Source organism: Propithecus coquereli, unplaced genomic scaffold, assembly GCF_000956105.1.
Source record: "Propithecus coquereli isolate 6110/MARCELLA unplaced genomic scaffold, Pcoq_1.0 Scaffold107, whole genome shotgun sequence".
In the NCBI taxonomy this organism is placed as follows: Eukaryota; Metazoa; Chordata; class Mammalia; order Primates; family Indriidae; genus Propithecus; species Propithecus coquereli.
The window spans coordinates 675,840-695,533 of NW_012134636.1; the positions used below are offsets into that span (position 1 = coordinate 675,840).

Below are 19,694 nucleotides of genomic sequence, written 5' to 3' on the forward strand. Positions count from 1 at the left end.
GGGTCACAGGCAGAAATATGTGGGAGCCCAGGGGACCCCGGGGGACTGTGTGCTGGCTGAGTCTTCTACATCTTCCACCATGGAGACCACTTCCCGCTCTACTTAAGCCACCCCCAGGTGTGGAGGGATACAAACCGACAGGTACCTTGCACACCTACACCGCCACCAAGGGGCGGACCATCCAAGTCAGCACAACCTGCGCCTCGGGGGGCTGCCCTGGCCCAGGCCGCTGTCACGCCATGGTTGGCTGGGAGCAGCTCCTCTGGCTGGAGCTGCGACGGCTCAGGACAAAGGAGGACGAGTTGCTCTTTTTGCTGAAGCTGGTCTCCCCCGGCCGGCTGCCCTTCAGGTAGCTGGAGGAGCAGCAGAGGAAACGCTGCACGAGTTCATGGAAGAGGTGGCCCGTGAAGAGCATGTAGATCCAGGGGTTGCAGCAGCTGTTGAGGCTGGCCAGGAGCATGGCGATGATGAAGGCCGAAGCTGAGGGGGCGGGGAGGGGCGGGAGAGACAGGCAATAGGGCATCAATACCAGACCAGCTCCCAGACCTGTCTGACCCAGCCCCGGTGTCCTGAGCAACAGCTTTATCCAAGTACCACATCCCCGTCACAAGACGAGGTACTAAGCAGGCAGAGCGTGCCTTCCTTCCCCACCCTGGGGTGCCCTCAGCCTGCCCCCAAGCCCTTCCAGGCTCAGCCCAGCCCTGCAACTGCCCCTGCCTTTGTCTCGTCAGAAGCCTACCTGCGGCTGCCCCCCTCAGCCGGAGCCGTGCACATCACGGCCACCTGCTCACGCATCACTCGCCCAGCAAGCGTTGGGCGCCTACGACTTCAAGTGTCTAGCAGCCCGGCACCTGGAAGCCGCCACACCTAGCTTGCATTCTAGCCCCACCAGCAGCTACTACTTTAAGTCCCAAGAAGCTTGGGTTTCCTAATCCTTAAATGGGGATAATGAGAGTGCTCAGACGTCCCGGAATGCCACAAGGACTAAACAGCGCCTGGTACATAGTAATTGCCCAATAAATGGTGGCTGTGAGAGGTGCCGGGCTAGACACTGAGAACACAAAAATAAACACAGCGAGAAACACCGCGATGCAGGGGTTGGGTGGGAACACACGGAGGTACCACCCTGAGAGAGAATCACGGCCAGCCCCACAGAAAGGGGCTCAGAGCTGGTTCCTGAGGCTGCTGGTGATTTCCTAGGCAGGGAAGGAAGAAGGATGCTCCAGGCAGAAGGGATGGCCCAGGCAAAGGCTCGATGGAACGAAAGTGGATAGTGTCTTCACAGCTGAGCAAACTGAAAGCGCTTCTGTGAAGATGCTCCTAAGAGCACTGCTTCAGTGTGGCAGTAAGACTTATACAGAAAAAAAAGTGACACTGAAATTAGCTGAGGCACTGAGTAAAAGCTACTGAGGACTCATGGAGTTTCAGGCAAAATTAATGGTCGGAAATCAACTTCAAGATACTGCTTGTCACAAATTTAAGCTTCAAGGGGGGAATAAAAAAGTCTGAATCTTAGGTATCTCCAAGCAGAGGGGAAACAGTCTGGGTTTCTTTCGGTGGCCTTGAATCTGCACAACCAGACATCTCCTGCCCACAGGTAAGGCCAGGCCACCTCCCCAGAAACCCACAAGGAAAACAACATAACCGAGAATTCTGTTCAGCCGCATCCTTACAAGTGAAGGCTGGGCAAACCCGCCAGTCTTCTGTCTTTCCTGCAGAATTTTTCAAAAAAAGAATTCCAGAATTCAAGAGGTAAATCCAGGGAGGGACTCTTCACCAGGCATGCTAGAGAGTTATAAGACCCAGAAGCAGCCATCGATGAAGAGAACAAAGATGTTTGTCCGCAAAGTCTCCAAGCACCAGGTGCAAAAGGGCAGTTGTTGGTAAGTCTAAGGGAGCGGGTCTCAAGGTGGGGCCCCCAGAGCAGCAGTATCACTTGGAATTTGCAAATGCAAATTCTCAGGCCCCACCCAGAACTGCTGAATCAGACCCTCTGAAGGTGGGGTCAGCAATCTGCTGAAATCCTGACGCACTCTCAAGTTCAAGAACCACGGGTCTAATTAACTGGTGCACCTGTTGGAACAAAAGCAAGTTACAGCCGACAAAAAACAAAATTCTTGCGAAAGAAAATTTTTAGAAAGCAAAGGAAAGGAATCTAATCTTAGAACTAAAATAATAAAGAAGGGAAAAGAGGAAAAGCAAAAAAAAAAAAAAGCCAATACTACTGAATCCCTTGCTTTGATTTTAATGGATAAGAAGATGAACTTAAGTTTAGAAATTCTGTTGAAATATTTCACCAACAAAATTAAAAATCACCCACAAGACTAAAATAGAATGTCTTCAAAATCATAAGAGGCAAAATGAACATATAAAAGTCAAAATTTAAAAAGGCATCAAGCAGTGAACAATCAGCCACAAAGGGGAGTTAGCGGGTATGCAGATCTACGAAATGGGACAGGAAGAAATGCCAGCAATGACGTTCACACTTGGACAGAAAGGCGCCCCATTTGCTCTCATGTGGACAGTTATATGGTAAAATCTTTCTCTGTTCATTTAAGCTGTGTGTCTCACATTTGGATCTTTTAACGTTTTTATCCTACCTTAAATAAAATTTTTTTTAAAAACCTACGGAAATGTCAACAACAAATAAAGAAATAGCTAATGAATTCTTAAGTAACCACACAAGGCTTTCTGCCTCCAGGAGGCCAGTCGGGTGGGAGGGGTCTGGCCAGCGCCTCTGCTCCCACCTGGCGGCCACAGACATGAATGACCAGCCTGGCCCGGCTCCTGGGGGAGCTACCAGCACTAAGGGCACATTTAGCTTTTTTTGATTTGGCGACACCCTGGTCATCCAAAGACTAGGGATTTCAAGGCTTTCCCATCAGCAGGGAGGAGAAATATTTGGGCATAAAGAGCAGGGACTATGGAGGATGTTTCAAAGGGCAGAAGCAGCAGGAATAAGGCCCATGGTGGAGAATATCTAAGATCATTCGGGGACTGCCAGGAGCACAAAAGGTGGGAAGGAGATTTTCATGAGAGAAGAGACTGGAAAGACGGTGTAGAACCAGGCTGGGGAGAATCTGGAATCCAGGCCGAGTCTGCACTTTATGGGCGATGGGGAGCCATTGATGGTTTCTGAGCAGGTGAGTGACTGATTCCACTTCAACCTTTCTGCACTGACTGTATCTCTTTTAGGCCACAACATTGCCCCTTTTGGTGACTAGAAAGGCCTCACAGGATTACAGAGGAGCCAGAACAGAACAAAGCCTGGGAAACATTGTTCTTGCATTTCACAATGCCATTTCTAAGGGAGCGTGTGATGATGCCAACAATGTTGACCATTGTTATCACCATGCAAGCCTGCACAGAACAGTTTTCAAAGCAGCCTTATCTTCATTTTATAGATGAGGAAAGTGAAGCTCAGAGAAGGAGAGCGACTTCCTGAGGGGCACACAGCAAGTCAGCCCGTGTTCCTATCTAAAAGCAATGAGCCTGATTCCTGTTAAAAATAAGTTAGCATTCTCACATCAGGTTGGTTCCAATTAGTGAATCCTCTTAGCCCTAAAGCAAAAACACAGGCTAGCTGGGCAATCGCCCTCATGGTATGATTTGAGAAACAGAGAGCAACTCTGTGTTCCCAAAGCAAATGTAGTCCCCCACTGAGAGTAGGCACTGCCCACTCCCTGGTGGTGGTCTTCTGCAATCCAAGCATACCTGGGAGGGGAAACACAGCACCTCCTATGAGATTACCATCCTTCCTGGCACAAGTGTCTCCTGGTCTAGACCAGGGATGAGCAAACGACAGCCCACCAGCCAAACATTGCCAGCTGCCTGTTTTTGTTAATAAAGTTTTATTGGGACACAGCCCTGACCGCTCATTCACATATTGTCTATGGCTGCTTTTGCACTACAAGGGCAGAGTTGAGAAGTTGTGACAGAGACCTTATACTCCACAAGCCTAAAATATTACTGCCAGGCCCTTTACAGAATAAGTTAGCCAATCCTTGATCTAGACGGCTATAGGATGCACAGACATTAAAAAGCAAGTGGTCTTCCCTCTGAAGTAGGCTGGGGTAAATAAGAAAATAAAGAAACTTGTTTTAATGATATAAATAATAATAATTTTAAAAGCAAGTGGGAAAGGGCCCAGAAAGGGGAGGGCAGATCCCAGGGCAAGCTCAGATCGGTTCGCCCCCTACCACAGTCAGCAGAGTTGTGTGGTGCCCTTGCTTTCGAGTCACGCAGACCCAGACACAAACCCTGACTCTGCCACTTTGCAGCTGTGTTCTTGCACAAGTCACCTAACCTCTCCTACCTTGTTTCTCCACCTGTGAAATGGGAATAATACAAGAGCTTCTTCGCAGAATTGTCGCAAAGCTTACTTACCTTGATAGGACACCAAGTGCTGCCCACGACTCCAGGCACTCGATAACAGTGAACACTTAACACAGTTTGGCTACTGTCATTACCACAATGACGTGTAAATGTGGAATATTATTTTTCTAATCAGTAAGAGAGTTGGTAGCACATGTGTGAAGCAAAGGGGAGATGCCGCTCCCTGGGCTGGGGTGCATCTTAGAGTCTGAAGCAGCCCAGGGTGCGGCACAAAACACAGGTCCTGCTGGTCGCACTTCCGGGAGCTTCGCTGCCATGTGGCGGCGTCTGTCCAGCACGGCTCCTAGGCCAGACTGCAGAGCCGAGAAGGCCAATTTATTTGTAGCTTCTTGTGCTGGCTCAAAAGGCCCCACTACCAGGGCAGCCTTCAGAGCAATCTGCCCTTCTCAGCCAGCTTATAATTTTCTGATGGGTTTAAACAGACTGAAAGTCGGGCCATCTTTGGGGAGGGCAGGATGAGGGTGTCTGGGCTCCACAAAGTCAATGGGGACCTGAGACAATGGACTAGCCTTAGAGAAGAACGCCCCTGTCTCATTCTCTCTTGCTTGGGGTCCTGGATACATCCGCCCTTACCCTGGAGATTTTAGGTGCTGGGCCAGTGGCCAAGCGCTAGGGTCTGTGGCAGGTCCCACACCAGCCTGGACCCCCGGCTGGGTGCCGCCGCTGGCTCCCAGCACCCGTGAAGTCATCCTGTCTCCTTCCTGCTCACCCACGTTCCAGCTTGGAGGTCTAGAGCCTGGCCACGTTCCTGGTGTTCCTCCACACTGAAAGCCTGACCGTGTTGCTGTCTTCTTTCGAAACATACTTGCCTACCGGGCAGGCAGTCCTCGAGGGGCACAGAGTGAAAAGGGCAATTAGACACGGTCGCTGCCTTCCAGTTGGTCCAGCAGGTTCACAGTGGGCGCTGTGGTGCCCCCAGCCCCGCAGGACCGGGCACTCCTTTGCCAGCTGCCAGAGGGCTGGCCGCGGAGTGCTGCAGCAGTTCCTCTCGGGGCATTGCCCCGGCCAGAGGGAGCTGCCACACCCAGCGGCCACTCAGCGGAAACGCACAAAGCCCAGGCCCCCGCCTTCATTCAGGCTCCTCTGAAGGGCCATGGCAGCTCCCAAGCTCCCTGGAAGACTGGCCTCCCATCGGCTTCTCCAGGAAGTGGAGCCACGATGAAGTCGGTGCAAAGGAGAGGAAGACCCCAAAGCCAGCACGGACCCGGCCTAGAAAGGCTGAGTCTGCAGCCAGCACCTTCTCTGGGGTCAGGAGGACAGGACGCTGTTCGCAGAGGGAGCCCTGGCCGTGAGAATCGCTGGCTCCAGAGTGGGAAGGAGGGGCAGGAACTCGGGACCCGGCCACGGACTTCCGGGGCCCAGATCCCTCAGTCACTCTCTGAACCACATCTACTGGCTGAGCCTGTTTCCTGCTATGTAAAATGGAGGTGACACTTACGAGGACATTGAGAAAATGGAGATTATGTAAAAAGCTAGTGTAAAAGGGACTTGTGAAAGGCAAAGTGTCTATTCAAGTGATTATCATTAGTATTAATAAATATGAGATATGATCAACTACAGTAATTTTCTGAAGTCCAAGGATGGGGACACCTGATCTCAGGTCAATTAAAGAAATTTTCCTTCGTCCTTTTCTCCAACATTTCTCAAAAAGTAAAAAAAAAAAAAAAAAAAAAATCAGGGCCAGGTACGGTAGCTCATAGCTATAATCCCTGCATTTTGGGAGGCCGAGGTGGGAGGATTGTTTGAGGCCAGGAGTTCGAGACCGGCCTGGGTGATGTTGCAAGACCCCGTGTCTACAAAAAATGTTAAAAATTAGCTGGGTGTAGTGGCGTGTGCCTGTAGTCCCAGCTACTCAGAAGGAGGCTGAGGCAGGAGGATCGCTTAAGCCCAGGAGTGTGAGGTTGCAGTGAGCTGTGATGACACCACTGCACTCCAGCCTGCACAACAGAGCAGGACCTTGTCTTTTATGTTTTTACAATAAAATAAAATAAAATAAAAATCCAGAGGCCTGAGGTTGCATTACATAACAAGAAAGGAATCCATCCAAAAGAAAGATAGTACATTTTAGGAAAACCTATTCTGCCAGTGACTTAAGAAATCCAAACCAGAAGGTTGCTTCCACCGTGGGCAAGAGGAGGATTTTAGGGTCCTCCCTGGAAGAGCCAGTTCTAATCAGTCTCTTCCACTTACCTGCCTTAACAATCACACACACCTCCCTGTGACTGAGCCTCGAGTGTGTGCCCGGGCTGCAAACCTGCTCCCTCCCTCCAATCCTGGGAGGGAGGGAGAAAGGGAGCAGCTGGTCCGCCCTGGGGCTGCCAGCCTCACACTTAGGGCACTCCTTGGAGGAGCACGAGCCAGACCTTCCTCCATCCTTTCCCTGCGACTCCATCAAGTAGGTGCTGGGGACCTCCGTGGACCAATCGAGTCCCTGCCCGTGAGGGATTTCCAAACTCGCAGTGAGAAAGCGAGACGAACGATCGGGGCAATATTGACCGGGTGCAGCATTTGGGGAGGGGCTGGTGGGCACGGGCTGGGGACTGGAGGTGATCTTCAGGAGGGGGCTCCTATGTACCGAGCAGCGGACACAAGCGGAAATGGCCACACACCAAAAGCAAACTCCTGCTGGTGGTTCTGCCCCCGGGAGGCAGAGTGAACTCTGTATCTCCCCTGGGCACCACGATTCACGAGGCGGGTGGCCAAGGGCCGCAGGCACCAAGCGCTCCACCCTTCCCAGCCTGGCCTTCCTCTGGCCCCCCCGACTCCCCCCGTGCGGGCTCCCGGCACTGCCCCGCCCGCGCCGAAGGCCTAGATCAGCCCCGCACAGCTGGTGGCCGGGCGGTGGGCCGCGGCCTCTCATGTCTGCGTTGATCGAAGCAACTGACACGTTTCACGTACGACTCAAAGATGTGTGGCTGGTCTCATCCGGGTCAAATCAAGCCTATGAACTTGGCAAGAGGCCCTCACTCAAAAAATCAATCTCTTGGTCCAAGGCTTCCCCCTGGAGTACCAGGAACCCAGGGGTGACTCCCTTATTCCTCCAGGACTGAGTGGGCATTTGGCAGCCAGGTATGGAAAGCCTTTTTTTTAAAAAAAAAAAAAAAAGAAAGAAAGAAAAGGAATGACTTTTGAATGCACGCTTATAGAAAGACTGAGTCCCAACGTATACTGCAGGTGCCTTCTTTGAGGTGTGGTCACCCCACGCATCGTGAGGTCTGGACGGAGAGGACATTTGTGGCCACAGAACCGAAAAGGGGCTTCTGCCGTGGCACTGCTCCGACCTGGTGGGCGTGCTGGACGCCCCGGGCCGGGCCTGAGGAACAGACACGCTCTGCAAGAACACAGGCCAGGCTTCCTGCGAATGCCCAGCCCTTCCCCTCCCTTCAAGGAACAACAGAGCCCTTCAGCCAATGTGGGCCACGTGTAAAGGAGAAACAGCGGGGCTCGGTAAGAGAGGTCACATGCTGAAGCCTTACTGCCCAAAGTGCAGGTAACGGGCAGGCCGCACGGGCACCGCGAGAGCATCTCCTGCACGTGTGTCAACGCACACTGCGTACGCCCCACTCCAGACCTGCTAGATCAGAATCTGCATTTTAACAAGGTCCCCAGGCGATTCATGTGCACACCGAAGTTTAAGAAGCATCTTTGCAACAGGCTCAAATCGTACAGATGGAGAATAAGGGGAAGATAATAAAGTAACTGGCAATGATCTCAACATGGAATGTGCATCTGCTTCTTTGCACAGCGAGCTCCTACTCATCCTTCAAAACCCTTTTCAAAGATTACTTCCTCTCTGAAAGCCTTCTGGGTTTTTCCCAGAGTGACAGAATCAACCAATGCCTCCTCACGGCACTCACAGCACTTGTAAATAAATACCTCTGTGATAGCATTACTGCGTCATATTATCATTATTGTTTCTATACTCCTTGGCTGGGGACTGTCTCTCATTTGTAGCTCTGTCCCTGGCTGCCAGCAGAGAGACTAGAAAATAGGAAGAGTTCAATAAGGGTCTGAGTTGAACCGAAGCATGAAATTAGCAGGCGGGAAGTCCTGATAAATCGGCCACCATCACCGACACGCTGGAAAGGCAGAAAGGCAATTTCCCCGCTTGGCAACAGGATACGGCCTCCGAACAAGGTGACTGGACTCAGATGCGATTCCCTCTAGGAAAATTAAGTTCACACTCAGATATCGAGGTCAGGTGGAGAGAAAGGGAGAGAAACAGGATGAGCAAGAGTGACCATGAAGGCCTGCGCGTGGGCAAGGAGGGCAGAGGCTCCCGGCCCCGAGGCAGCTGGCGAAAAGGCAGGAAGCGCCCGCTCCGGCCGAGCACAAAAGGAGGCGCTGGCAGAGGCTGCCCCTCAGTGGCCAGGAACCAGGAGCACAGGAATAAGGCATCAGGACATTGAAGACCACCTAGCCACACCTCCTCCACCCCTCTCAAGCAAGGGCCCAATGCGGGGCACCTCCAAACCAGAGCTAGAACCTCCCCCCTCGCCTCCCACTGCCTCCTCCCGTTTGTTTCTCTTCTCCTCTTAACACTCCTGTCCCCAGCATTCCTGGCCTGGCACCGCCCCCCGCTACACCTGCAGCCCCTTTGCTACACGCTAGTCCTGTGCTCACAGCAACTCCTGCCCACCCCCAACTGCACTGCCTCGCCCCAGGACCCTGATACGCGCTGAAATTTCTCTCTTTTTTTAAAAGCAAACATCTCATTGGGCTCTCGCTATGTGCCGGCACCGCACCAGTGGCACGTTCCACGCTCCACCCTACCTAATCCCTGTTCTGAACCCCAAAAACTGAGCTGCAGGCAGGGTCAGCCGCCTGCCCAGAGTCAGTGCTGCTGCTCCACCTGGACACACCTGCAACATAAGGCCCTGACACTGGCCCAGCAGTAACTAGGGGTGTCTCTCCCAGATGTCTGCGGGTGTACCCAGAACTCTGTGACCAAGCTTGGCTGGCCCATCCCGTGTTGATGCATGCCAGCGGCTGGCCACAGGAGGATGAGGGACTGGGGAGGGCTCCCTGCCAACTCTCCTCACTGGAGGATTGACAGAGCAAAGCAGAGGTTGTGTGGACAGGACCCCCTAGAGGCGCTCAATAGCTGTGTGTAGAATGAATGCATTCAGAGGAGGACGGAGACCCCCAAACTGGGGAAACAGGGAGGGCTTCATGAAAGAGGCACTGGATGAGGCTGCCATGTCCAGGTGTTTGTGCTGTGCACTGCACAGCTCCTAGGAGCACCATTCTCACAGACCATGAGGTAAAAGGCATCCCCTGGAGTTGTGTCACAAAGCAGCCCACGCACTGAACTTGGGCTCCAAAGGAAGACTCTGCACAGAAGAGACGGCGGGGGCGGGGGGCGCATTCCTGAGGCAGGAACAGTATTAGCATGGGTGCAAAGGCAGCAAAGCTACAGGAACTTGTGGGAAGTGGCAAGTCATCAGACCTGGCTGGGGGTACACCAGGCAGGTGGGCCAGAGCCCAGGGCAGAGGTAACAAGGGTTCACTCATATTTGGGGTATTAAACCAGTGGCTCTCAACCAGGGGTGACTTTGCCCCTGGGGGGACATTTGGCAATGTCTGGGGACATTTTTGGTGGCCGTAACTGGCAAGGAGGTGCTAGTGGCATGCAGTAAGTAGAAGCCAGGGATGCTGCTAAACATCCCCAGAACAAGCCCCAGCCCTGACGCGTGTGCACACACACGACACAGATTATCTAGCCAAAAATGTCAATAGTGCCAAAGTTGAAAAATCGTGCTCTAAACAAAGGTGACAATGGAAAGAGAAAGCAAAGTGCCAACACGAGGCATGCACTGCAGCTAAGATAATGGAATCCAGGGTGGACATGGAGAGGAGTCCAAGGGACGTGGCACTAAACCCAGAGTGGAGAGGGTGGTGCCATCAGCAGACGTGTACCTGGGCGTAGGTGTTACGGGAAGAGCCCAAGGTGTCCTCGGGACACTGGGGCCAGAGAGAGAGGGGAGGGCTCTGATTCAGTGGGTCTGGGACGGGGCCCAGGAATCAGCTTTCCAGCAAGAGCCCCAGGAGGCCCAGACGCCAAGGGTGTGGACCACTCTTGGCAAATCGCTGGGCTGGGGAGGGAAGCATAATGCTCTATGTCAGTCTTGCAAATGGGATGGCCTGGGTTCAAATCCCAGCTCTGCTACTGACTCAGTGTGGTTCTGAGCAGGTCATGCCATGCTGAGCCTCAGTTTCCTCATCTGTAGCAAAGGTCTGATGGCCCCTCACCTTGCTGCCTTTGGGCGAGGATCAGAGGTGGCCTGGGCACAGGTCTGCTCACAGTGGGCATCCATCCAAGTGCAGCCATTGCTAGGAACGAGCCCAGTTCCTCTGACGCCCAGAGGGGGTGTCGAGCTCCATCACAAGGTGCAGCCCCATTGCTCAGACAGCACTGACCAAGGCCCAGAGACCAGCAAGAGACATGCCAAATCACACAGACGGCGACAAGACCAAGACTCTGAGGGGGACTCTTGCTACTTCCCAGTGCTGTCTCCGAGTGTGAGGCTCTGGCAGAATATAGGTGAGCCCCCACCCCACCCCAGCCCCTGGAAGTGAGCCTTGTGGGGCTCCCTTTGCTTCTAGCAGGTACCAGGACAAGGTGGTGGGGTCACCAGGTGGACCAGCCCCTTGGGCCACGCAAGACATGCCCAACCCTGGCCACAGGCCCGACCCAGACTGCAGAGAGTGTGCTGCAGCAGGGCCACCAGCCCACCCAATCTGAGGCTTCCACCCCTTCTTCCCCTCCTCGCCCCTCCCCCACCCCACCCAGACAGCCATCAAACTGCAAAAATACGTAGCAAAACCTCACCAAACAGATTTTCTTTTTTTGCTGTCATTTATCAAACCTTTGGGGTGGAGGGGAAGTGAAGTCACCTTGGGGTAGAAACCCAAATGAAAAACATTAGCATTAGCCAAGAACATAAAAGAACTCACAATTGCTTAATCAGACAAGAGCCTGGCCATTAACTGTCTGTCTAATTACAATTTATACCCAGAAGGGCCACCCTGGAGGGCTCTTCATGGCCCGGAGTGAATAACCTGTCCAAGTTCCTCCTGTCCACCCTCCCCGATGCTCTCCTCGTCACTGGGTCACCCGAAGACCAAGCCCTCCAAGGCGCCTGGCCCCCCATACCTTGGGCACAGCATCCATGGTCCTCCACATGCTGGAGGGTCCTCAGTTCCCCGGAAATAGGGAGGGGCTGGGAAGTTCGTTCTACAGATGGGGAACCACTTAAAACCAGGCCTTCTGTGCATTTCAACCCTCCTCCTGTTCCAGTCCCCTGACAGGTGTTTGGTTGCCTCCAGTAATGGGGCGCTCACTTCCTCGCCAGGCTGCCAGTTCCATTGTTGGAGGACTACTTAGAAAGTGCCTGTTCCTCCTGAGTCCAGCTCTTCACGCTTATCCCTGGCCCGTCTTGTGCACCTGCCTACTCCCATCTCCCTCGAATTTGACAAGCATCAGCTGAGCTATGGACAGGTGCCCAGCCCTGTGCCAGACACTGAACACACACCAGTGAACCGGACAGGCAGCGGCCCTGCTGTGACAGGGCTCACAGTCCACCTCTCAAGCCTCAACAAGCTTCTCCCCCAGATCCCAACCTCCCTGGTCGCACCACCTGCTGTCCACTAGGCTCTGCTTCCACCCAGGCTCAAGAGAAAAACAAACATCTCCCCCATCAGGAATAACTGCTGAGATTCTCGGAGACAATCCCAAGAGTTCAAGCTAACTTTTAAAAAGTAGAGCGGGGCGGGGAGAAAAGTGCTATTGATCACGTAGCCCCTGGGTGCCCCGGGTCACACCACGAGGTAGGCTGTGCCACCCTCACCGTACAGAGGAGGCAGCTGCGGCTCAGAGAGGTGAAAACGACTGCTCAAGGACACACAGGAGAAAGTGGCAGAGCAGGCTCCAAACGCAGGCCAGTGCCGTGACTCTGACACCTCTGCATCTCCCCTGCACGTGTGCGCTGGGATTCTACAGCATCCTAGCCAGCCAGCTAGACCCCATGGTCCTCTAGCAGTCCCAGCAGCAGAGATCCCACCCTGTTCTCTGTGGGCATTTTCTCATTCCAGTGAAACTGGAAAGTCTGAAAGAAAAGAACCCTGAAAGGCGAATACAGCTCAGCTATGAAGTGTGAGTTTGTTCGTTTTTTTCATCCAAACGCTTCTCCTCTAGTTCCTGGGTGTCGGAGAATGGGGAAGACACAGGAGCCAGTTCCCCTCTCGTGTACACAGGCAGCGGGCCCCAGCCCTGGGCCAGCCTGTCCCCTCTCCTGTTCCGCCTCACCCTCTGGACTGGGCATTTCACCAGAGCGATGCTGGAAGGGAAGACGAGGAACGCAGACTCCAAATCACGCGCCTTCTCCCAGCCTGCACCAGCCAAGCCTGGAAGTGCAAGCGCCGCCTCCCCACAAACTCCTCCCTCGAAGGTCCGCGTCCCTGGGACCAGCTGCGGAGCAGACTCCACGGGGTTCCCGGGAAAGCCTGGTGCCACGTCTCTGGCCGGAAGACGCGCGGGGTTTGTCAAACCGCGTGGGGTGTCTGGTCTCACCAGCCTCACCACGTCAGGGCCCAGCAGCACCCAGATGCTCATTACATTACGCAAACATTCCTCTTGGTTTTTTCTTCTGAACGATGGAAATACTAGAATTGAAAACTTTCCTCTTTGCCTTGGTTCCTATGAAAAGGAACCACGTGTGCAGCTCATCTGTACACAAGGAGACTTTATTATTGATAATAGTACTATCATGGTCACTATTGTCCCAGCACGTCTGTCCCCACCCACTCTGTCGGCCTCGGCCGGTGCCCGTGGGCTAAGCTTCCATCCTCCCTGAGATTTCCATGCTGAAGCCATTGGCAGGGACAGTCCCCACCTGTCTCAGCTCTCTCCCCCGCCGCCCTCCCCAGCCTGCTCCGCCCACAGGCCTGCCTGGATGGCATCTCGCTGTTAGCCGCCGGCTCCCCGCACTTCCAAGTTTTGGCTCCCGAGGGGTGAGCAGAGTAAGGGGCCCTGATCTAGATTATTTTTGCATCTCTTGTACATTCTGTCCCTCTTGGAGAGGAAAGTGCGGGCTGTGCATTAATTCCACTTTTCTGATCAAAATTTCTCAAGTAGCTCAAGTGTGTTTCTCTTTCATTCCTTCCTTAACACTTGCTGATGGCCTCCAGATTGAGTGCCATCTCCAAAGTGAGTGCAAACACCATCCTCTCTGATTGCTGCCTGCACTTGTCCGAATTAAGGCCAAGTGGGCACAGGGCATGCATTCCAGCTGAGCCCACACCCACTCTGACCCCTGCACCCCTGAGGCCCTGGCACAACTCGGCCAGCCTGGTGGCCAAAGCCCAAGTCCTCAGCTCCGTGCCGGATGAGACTCTCACCTCTGGACTGGGCTTCTGCTCCTGGCCATATTCTTGGGGTGGGCGGGGGTACGGGCCGCAGCAGCGTCAAGAATTCCCACTGGTCTGCATCTGGACTCTTCTCAGCACCCGGGACAGAATGCGGGGAGGAGAGAGAAGCCCTGGCTTTCACGTGACACCCACCCTTCCCTGTGAATCAGTAAAGCAGTGAAGGCACAAAGGGAACGAGGACCTGAGGTTCTTAAAGGTCTCGCCCGCAGGAAAACCCTCAGAGGACCACGCAGCCCCGAAAGGCCTCTGGCCTCCACTTCAGCGGGGATCTCTCTCTCTCTCTCTTTTGTTTTTAAGACAGAAAAATGAATTGTTGATGTGATTTTAGAAAAGACCTACACTGCACTCTGTGATCATGGCATGTGTGTTGACCACACACCCTCGTTCTTTAGCAGGAGATAAGTGAGAAAGCCGAGTGCAGGTGAGGGGTCCGTGACAGGAGGGGCGTGGCAGGAGAAGGGGGGAGGAGAGTCACCAAGGACTCAGGAAATGAAGGGGAGGGGCAAGCGGACCCCACAGAGAGAGGAGGGAGAAAGTCTGCTGAGTGACTGAATGCTGAAATGTCCTCTTTCCGAAAGACACTAAGGCTCAGGGGTACAAAGGGGTCCCTCACCCGACGTCCCCCGGCTGCTAAATCCTGGAGGGAGGACTAGAGCCCGCGTCTCCCCAGCGCCTACTCTAACGGGGCGCTGGTCTTGCTTGCTCAACCTCTGGCATTCGAGCTCCTCAAGACCTGGGGCTGGTCTCTTCACATCCTGCCCAAGAAACAGGTGTGGCCCGACGCCTTACTTAAACACTTCCCCTGCTGGCTTTTGCCCAGCCCAGCTTGCTAGTCATCTGCCCTTCACGAGAAGCCTGGCACAGGAGCCCCAGCTCCAGGTGCCGCTCTGCCTACGACTTGCTGAGCGACTCGGTCCAAGTGCCTCCCCTCTGCCAGGAGTGACCAGGGGCTGCAGGATGGAGTCAAACTGGTACTGGTGCCCGTACCACCCGGGGGCTGGCATATCACAGGCGTCCAGTAGATATTAATGACAAGGACCCTGGCCACTAAGGCAAATGTGGAGCTAACTGGGAGGGCTCGGCGAAGCCAGGAGTCTGTGGTTTCTGGAAAGGACCAAAGCAAAGTTAACAAACTCAGCCCTCACACAAGGGACGCACGTGTTTGAGACTGCTGGGAGCAGCAGAGGCTATATCCAGAAACAGGACATTGCAGTGTCTGGAGCGCAGAAGGGTGAAAGCAAATCCCTTGGTCTTTCCTTACGAGCATCTGACGTCCCCAGCATCCCAGCATACGTTACGTGCTTACCTTCAAAAAAAAGGTGGAAGCCGTTCGCCACCAATGATCACCCCTCCTGCTCTTTCCAAATGAGCTACTGGAACTGGGGGAGTGAGGGGAGCTGCCTGGTGCTCCATGCCTGGGGGCAGCTGCCCAGCACCAGCCACTGCCCAGAGCCCCAGGTGCCTCTGTTCCCCAAGCTCCCTCCTCTAAATCACCCCCCTTGGCCCTCCTCCTGGCTTGCTGACACAGGCCTAGAATGGACAACAACCCACCCTCCGCCCTGTCCTCAGCAGTTACACACCCTGGAAGGCGAGTCCCCCGCCTACAGAAATCACCCAGCCTCCAGGTCAAAACCGAATGGCCGAGTCTCATCTCTCTTCCCTTTTCCTCAAAAGGAAACAAAGCCTCGGTCCTGGCACCCTCCGCCCCCTGCAGTACTCACCTCTCCACCTCTAAGCTCATCACCTCCACTGGAGGAGGGGCTCAGGGATTGGTCTCCACCTCCCCCTCGGCACCCAGGCGGGCACCTTCTAGGTGCTTGGCTAGACAAAACCACCCGTCTCCCCAAGGCTGCTCTTACTCAAACCAGACCTCTGAGCTTCAGGGTGAGTCTTGAACTTAAAGTGGAAGTTCAACTTAAACTGAACTTAAAATGGAAGGCACTTGAGCAGGGGTTAGAAACTTACCTCCACCACTCCCTGACCACTTGGGGAAAAGGAGTCACTTGAATCTGCTTCCTGGTGCACCACAACCACCCCACATCAGCCCAGGGACTGTGCTAAAGACTTAACGTGTGTTTTCTCGTTTCATTCCCCTACTGCCTGGTGAGAGTTGGTACTTTTATCATTACTGCCATTTTACAGAAAAGAAAGTCGAGGCTCAGGGAGGTTACTTGCCCAAAGTCGCTTGGCCAAGGGATGATGGAGCAGTGACTCAAACCCAGCTCTGTGGGATTCCAAACCCGCTTACGCCCCCAAGCCCCCAGAACCCTGGACGTGCAGAGGCCGCAGGACGAGCCCTCCCCGCGCTCCCTCCCTCCGTACCTTCCTTGGGTGCGTCAGCATCCCAGACGCTCCACATCTGCACGAAGAAGAAAGGCGTCCAACACACGATGAAGGCCAGCACGATGATGAAGGTCATCTTGACCGTTCGGATCTTGGCCTTGGAGATGAGCTTGACGCTGCTGACACGTGCCAGGACCACCCGGCCCCCGCCAGCCGCCGCGCCCTCGGGAGCCTCAGCCGCCGCCGCCGCCGCCGTCTTGAGGCGCAGGTTCTGCCAAATCTTGAAGCTGATGAGGCCATAGCAGGCGGCGAGCACGATGACAGGCACGATGTAGACGGCTAGCGTGATCCACGTGATGTAGGCCTTGGGTCCCCAGGGCTGGATGAAGACCGCCCAGCAGTCGAAGACGCCGTCGGCCACCTCACGCAGCGAGAAGATGTGCACCTGCGGCGCGCTGGCCACCAGGCAGCCGAGCCACGTGGCGAGCACGGCCAGGCGGTCGGTGCGGCGGCGCGGCGTGCGCAGCGGCTGGCAGATGGCCAGGCAGCGGTCGAGCGACATGAGCAGCAGCAGGTAGGTGGAGGCGAACATGCCCACCACCTGCAGGTACTTGACCAGGCGGCACAGCAGGTCGGGTCCGTAGAAGCGGAAGGTGATGTCCCACAGCAGCTGCGGCAGCACCTGGAACACGGCCACCACCAGGTCGGCGATGCTCAGGTGCTTCATGAAGAAGAAGAGGCGCGAGTGCTTGTGGCGCGTGGTGCGCAGCGCCAGCAGCACGCACGCGTTGCCGCTCAGCGCCAGGAAGAGGATGAGACACAGCACCGCCACCTCCACGCGCGCCAGAGCCTCGTTGCGCCGCGGCGGCCCGGCGGTGCGGTTGCCTTCCGCCCCCGGCGGCGCCGCGCTCGCGTTCACCGTCCCGGCGCTCCAGTTGGCTGCAAGCGCGCCCTCCATGCCCCGCCGCGCGGCGCGCCCCGGCCCGAGTCCTTTAAGCTGCGGCGCGGCGGGGCGGGGCCCGACGCGCGGGCAGGGCGGGCCCGGGGGGCGCCCCGGGCTCAGTCGGGGGACTCCGCGGACGGATCTGCTGGGTCCCAGCCTGGAACAAACCAGCGGGCAATGAGAAAACCGCCGCGTTACTCGAACGACGAGCGTGGGGCGCACTCGTCCCCTTCCTGGGAACCTCGAGTCATCTGGGACTCGGGGCACAACCGCCGACCACGGGTTGCTCAGCCGCCACCCCAGAAATCCCCATTTGAGTTAGCTCCTCCGAGCCGCTGCAAATGAGCGGGAATCGTCTGCACCGGCGCCAGTTCCCTGAGATGTTCAGCAGCTTCCACTGGGGGAGGAGGAGCATCAGAATTAGCCACTTTCCTCCAGGATTGAGGCTCCAAAACCCTCCACTTCCCCTGGGGATTCCCCATATACCTACCTCTCCCAGCACCCTCAGCACGTCCATCTCCCCTGGGACCCCCAAGCCAGCCCCTCTCCCAATAAACCTTAGTCCATGTGCCTGCTCAGGCACCCCCCAAACAGAAACCCCAGCTCAGGACCATCCGCCTCCACCCTCCTGTTTCTAAGACGCTCAGCCCTCACTCCCTGAACTTCCGAACCGGCTGCTTCCACCGAACCGCGTCCGGCAGTCCCTCCCCGAGGACTCCTGCTCCAAAGCCTACACCTAGGACGCCCAACCGCGGTCCCCAGAACCCCTGGTCCAGACACCTCCCGCGGGGATCCTCCCTAACCCAGCAGCCTGGAAAGTTCAGGAACCCGACGCGCGTCTTGGAGCCCAACGGTCAATAGCTCCGCATCTCAGTCCTGTCCCGAGCGGTCACTTTACAACTCTCAGAGCACCCCGCGCGCCCCCAGGAACCAGGAGCGCAAGGCACCCACCACCTCCACTCGGGTCCCCATGGCCCCACTAGCCCTAGTCATGCCGTCCACCCTGCTCAGCACCCAGCTACCTGCACCGAGTCCGCGGGTGAGCCTTAAGTTGGCCCCCTGGGGAAGTTGCACCGCAGCTGCCGGCCCCCAAATTCCCGTGCGCTCCCGGGCCAGGTAGGGATGGCTGCCGGCGGCACCCAGTCGGACACTATGCTGAGGTCTCGGGCGCTGGAGCCTCGGTTGGCATCCCCTCGCCCCGCATCCCTGCTGGACGGACACCCGAGGCGAGCGAGCAGCGCCCGAGGCTGCGCGGAAGGCGTCGGGCTGCGGCGCTGTCTGCCGGTAGCCGGCTGTGCCGCCGCCCGGGCCGCGCTGCGCTGTCACGCTGGTCCGCCAGGGGGCGGGGAGGCCGGCGCGCCGACCCCTGCGGGCGGGTCAGCTCGGCCCGGCGTGGTCCCAGGGCGACAGCAAACGGGTTTATTTTGCAGTGGTTTAAAACGGCGAGAGGAAAGGGGCTCGTAAATAACCCGCCTGGTTTCTTCCTTTCTTGGTTTAGAAGCTCCTGACTCTCGGGCAAACAGGAGGCTTGAAGAGTAATGTTTTCCCTGAGTGGATGGTGATGAAGTTACAAAAGCATTTAACTGATATTTCCCAAACATGAGGTTAATTTCCGCGTTTTCCCGCCCCCCGCAACCCCGCCCCAGCTTGATGCAGTGGATTTAGCGGTGAACTCAAGTCAGTCCTTGCTTCGGAATCCTTTTGTTCCTATTCCCGTTAATGAGGAATTAGGAATGCTTTCTATTCTAAGCAGCGCTGGGAGAGGTCTTCATTCTTTAGGTAGTTTTAGGGGAAAATCTCAAGCAAAAAAATCCTATCTTCAAGTGCTGTCTGTGGCCCACGGCCGGTTCTGCCTGCTTGCTGTGCTTCAGAATTAAATTCCTAAATGATGCCGAAGGAAGAGGAAATGTTAAAGACAGCTTCTCTGCCTCCTTGCCCCTTTTTCTATTCTAAAATCGTTTTTTGAAGTAATTTACAGTGGCTGAGAATTAAAGCAGGAAAAAAAAGGCCAGGATTTAAAATGTATTAAATGCGTGTTTCCTCCTGACATTTCACTTCTCCCTCTTTTAATTATGTGGAGAGAATTGAGTTAGCCAAGGACCCTGTTTCCTAAATCCACAATTACAGCCCTGTGCCAGGATATCCTAGGGGTAGACCCTTGCAGCGGCCCTGATCCCAGGGTTCTATTGGAGTAAGCACTCAGCCCCGGAATTCCAGCAGCATTGCCAAGGGTGGGAGGCAATATTAATTAATATTAATCAGTAGTATATATCTGCCATGCAAGTTATAGATTAAAGCTACAGAACACACAGGTGACAATTAAGTGACCTTTGGCAAGTCACTTCTCTTTGGGCCTCAGTTTCCCTATATGTAAAATGAAAGGGCTGGTCAAGATAGCTAATGTCTGAGTTCCCATCCCTTTGGTTTTCTGAAATTTTATGATCTATGAGATCTGAGAGCTTAATTCTAACAGGTAAAACACCCCTGCCCCAGTTCATGGCTGAGAAAGGAGAATTTTCCCTGAGAATCCCTGATTGGTAAATTTGGAAAGGAAAGCACTGGGCCTGTAGAACCCAACCTGGCCCTCTTTCCCCTGGAAGACAGCTGCCTTCAGGGGGAAGTTTACTGTGCCACTGGGCCACTT

The 19,694-nt window shown here is 55.0% G+C and overlaps 1 protein-coding gene across 1 annotated transcript; it reads right to left on the reverse strand.

Moving 5' to 3' along the window:
- Positions 1 to 111: 111 nt before the first annotated feature.
- Positions 112 to 17,197, reverse strand: OXTR (oxytocin receptor). Its single transcript, XM_012646708.1, has 2 exons — positions 16,147 to 17,197; positions 112 to 480 (listed from the first exon to the last, which is right to left on the reverse strand). The coding sequence occupies exons 1-2, from the start codon at positions 17,063 to 17,065 to the stop codon at positions 233 to 235; spliced, it is 1,167 nt and encodes a 388-aa protein (XP_012502162.1). The 5' UTR covers positions 17,066 to 17,197; the 3' UTR covers positions 112 to 232.
- Positions 17,198 to 19,694: the final 2,497 nt, after the last annotated feature.

Coding starts and splice junctions, on each gene's coding strand:
- OXTR (XM_012646708.1), bottom strand. CDS start 17,065: ATGGAGGGCGCGCTTGCAGCCAACTGGAGCGCCGGGACGGTGAACGCG. Junction 481..16,146: donor TGCTGACGCACCCAAGGAAG/GTACGGAGGGAG, acceptor CCGCCCCCTCAG/CTTCGGCCTTCATCATCGCC.